The sequence below is a fragment of the Eurypyga helias genome, unplaced genomic scaffold (genome assembly GCF_000690775.1).
Source record: "Eurypyga helias isolate BGI_N326 unplaced genomic scaffold, ASM69077v1 scaffold24808, whole genome shotgun sequence".
NCBI lineage: Eukaryota > Metazoa > Chordata > Aves > Eurypygiformes > Eurypygidae > Eurypyga > Eurypyga helias.
The window spans coordinates 3,715-4,581 of NW_010265323.1; the positions used below are offsets into that span (position 1 = coordinate 3,715).

The 867-nt window shown below is 57.9% G+C and overlaps 1 protein-coding gene across 1 annotated transcript in view; it reads left to right on the forward strand.

Moving 5' to 3' along the window:
• Window positions 1-342, forward strand: part of LOC104513378 (ankyrin repeat and SAM domain-containing protein 1A-like) — a gene marked incomplete at its 3' end in the record, with an annotated part of 2,582 nt that extends 2,240 nt beyond the window's left edge. The window contains exon 5 of the mRNA XM_010156708.1: window positions 205-342. Coding sequence (XP_010155010.1) covers window positions 205-342 — 138 coding nt within the window. The remainder of the gene's footprint in view (window positions 1-204) is intronic.
• Between the last annotated feature and the right edge of the window lie 525 nt (window positions 343-867).

An 867-nucleotide genomic window follows, 5' to 3' on the forward strand; every position in this document is an offset into this window, starting at 1 on the left:
GGTTTTCTGAATGCCCAGGGCTCCAGACTTGCTGCTCGTGGCCCATGGTGCCACTTGTTCCTACCAGGGGTGGGAGCTAGGCCTGGTCCAGCTGGGAGACCCCCCCCTCCCTGTTTTGCTCCCTGTACACGCCGCAGCCACCGTTTGCCGGCTGTATTTGCCATCCCCAGAAGGGTGACGGGTGCTTGTGGTTGACCCTGGCAGAATGTCATTGCCGAGCACGAGATCCGGAACATCTCCTGCGCTGCTCAGGACCCCGAGGATCTCTGCACGTTCGCCTACATCACCAAGGACCTGCAGACCAGCCACCACTACTGCCACGTCTTCAGCACCGTGGATGTGGTGAGTGGGTTATCGCATCTCCTCTCCCAGCAGGCTGCGGTCCTGTGCAGTCCACTCCATCGCTCAGCTTTATTGGCGAGTCACAGAACAGGATACGCGCCGTTCTAGGGCTCTTTTACCTGTTTCTACCCTAAAATGTTCCTTTCAGAGTCCTGGCTTGAAGTGCTTTTACAAAGAGAGTATTTGTCTGGCTTCATTACGGCTCCAGTGCTGAATAACGCAGGGCAGGAGTTTTTCCCTCCTGGGGACTGAGCCGTGAACAAAGCCCTGAGACGCTCTCAGTCACTCTGAGCGTAATGGGCTGATTTAGCAGCCGTTTAATTCACCCCAGTGTGGCAGCGTAACTTGCTGTTCTTGGGCAGAATCGGCTGTACAAGGCGTTTGGGCTTTTTCTCTTTACGATGCAAAACGGCGCTGAACTGCGACGCTTTCGGGGCTGTTGCCAGGCTCTGGTGATGCCACCGGCCGGGGCTGAGCGAGTGTGGAGGCGGCTCGGCGTCGGCTCCCCTGCGGGGCAGGAGCTCG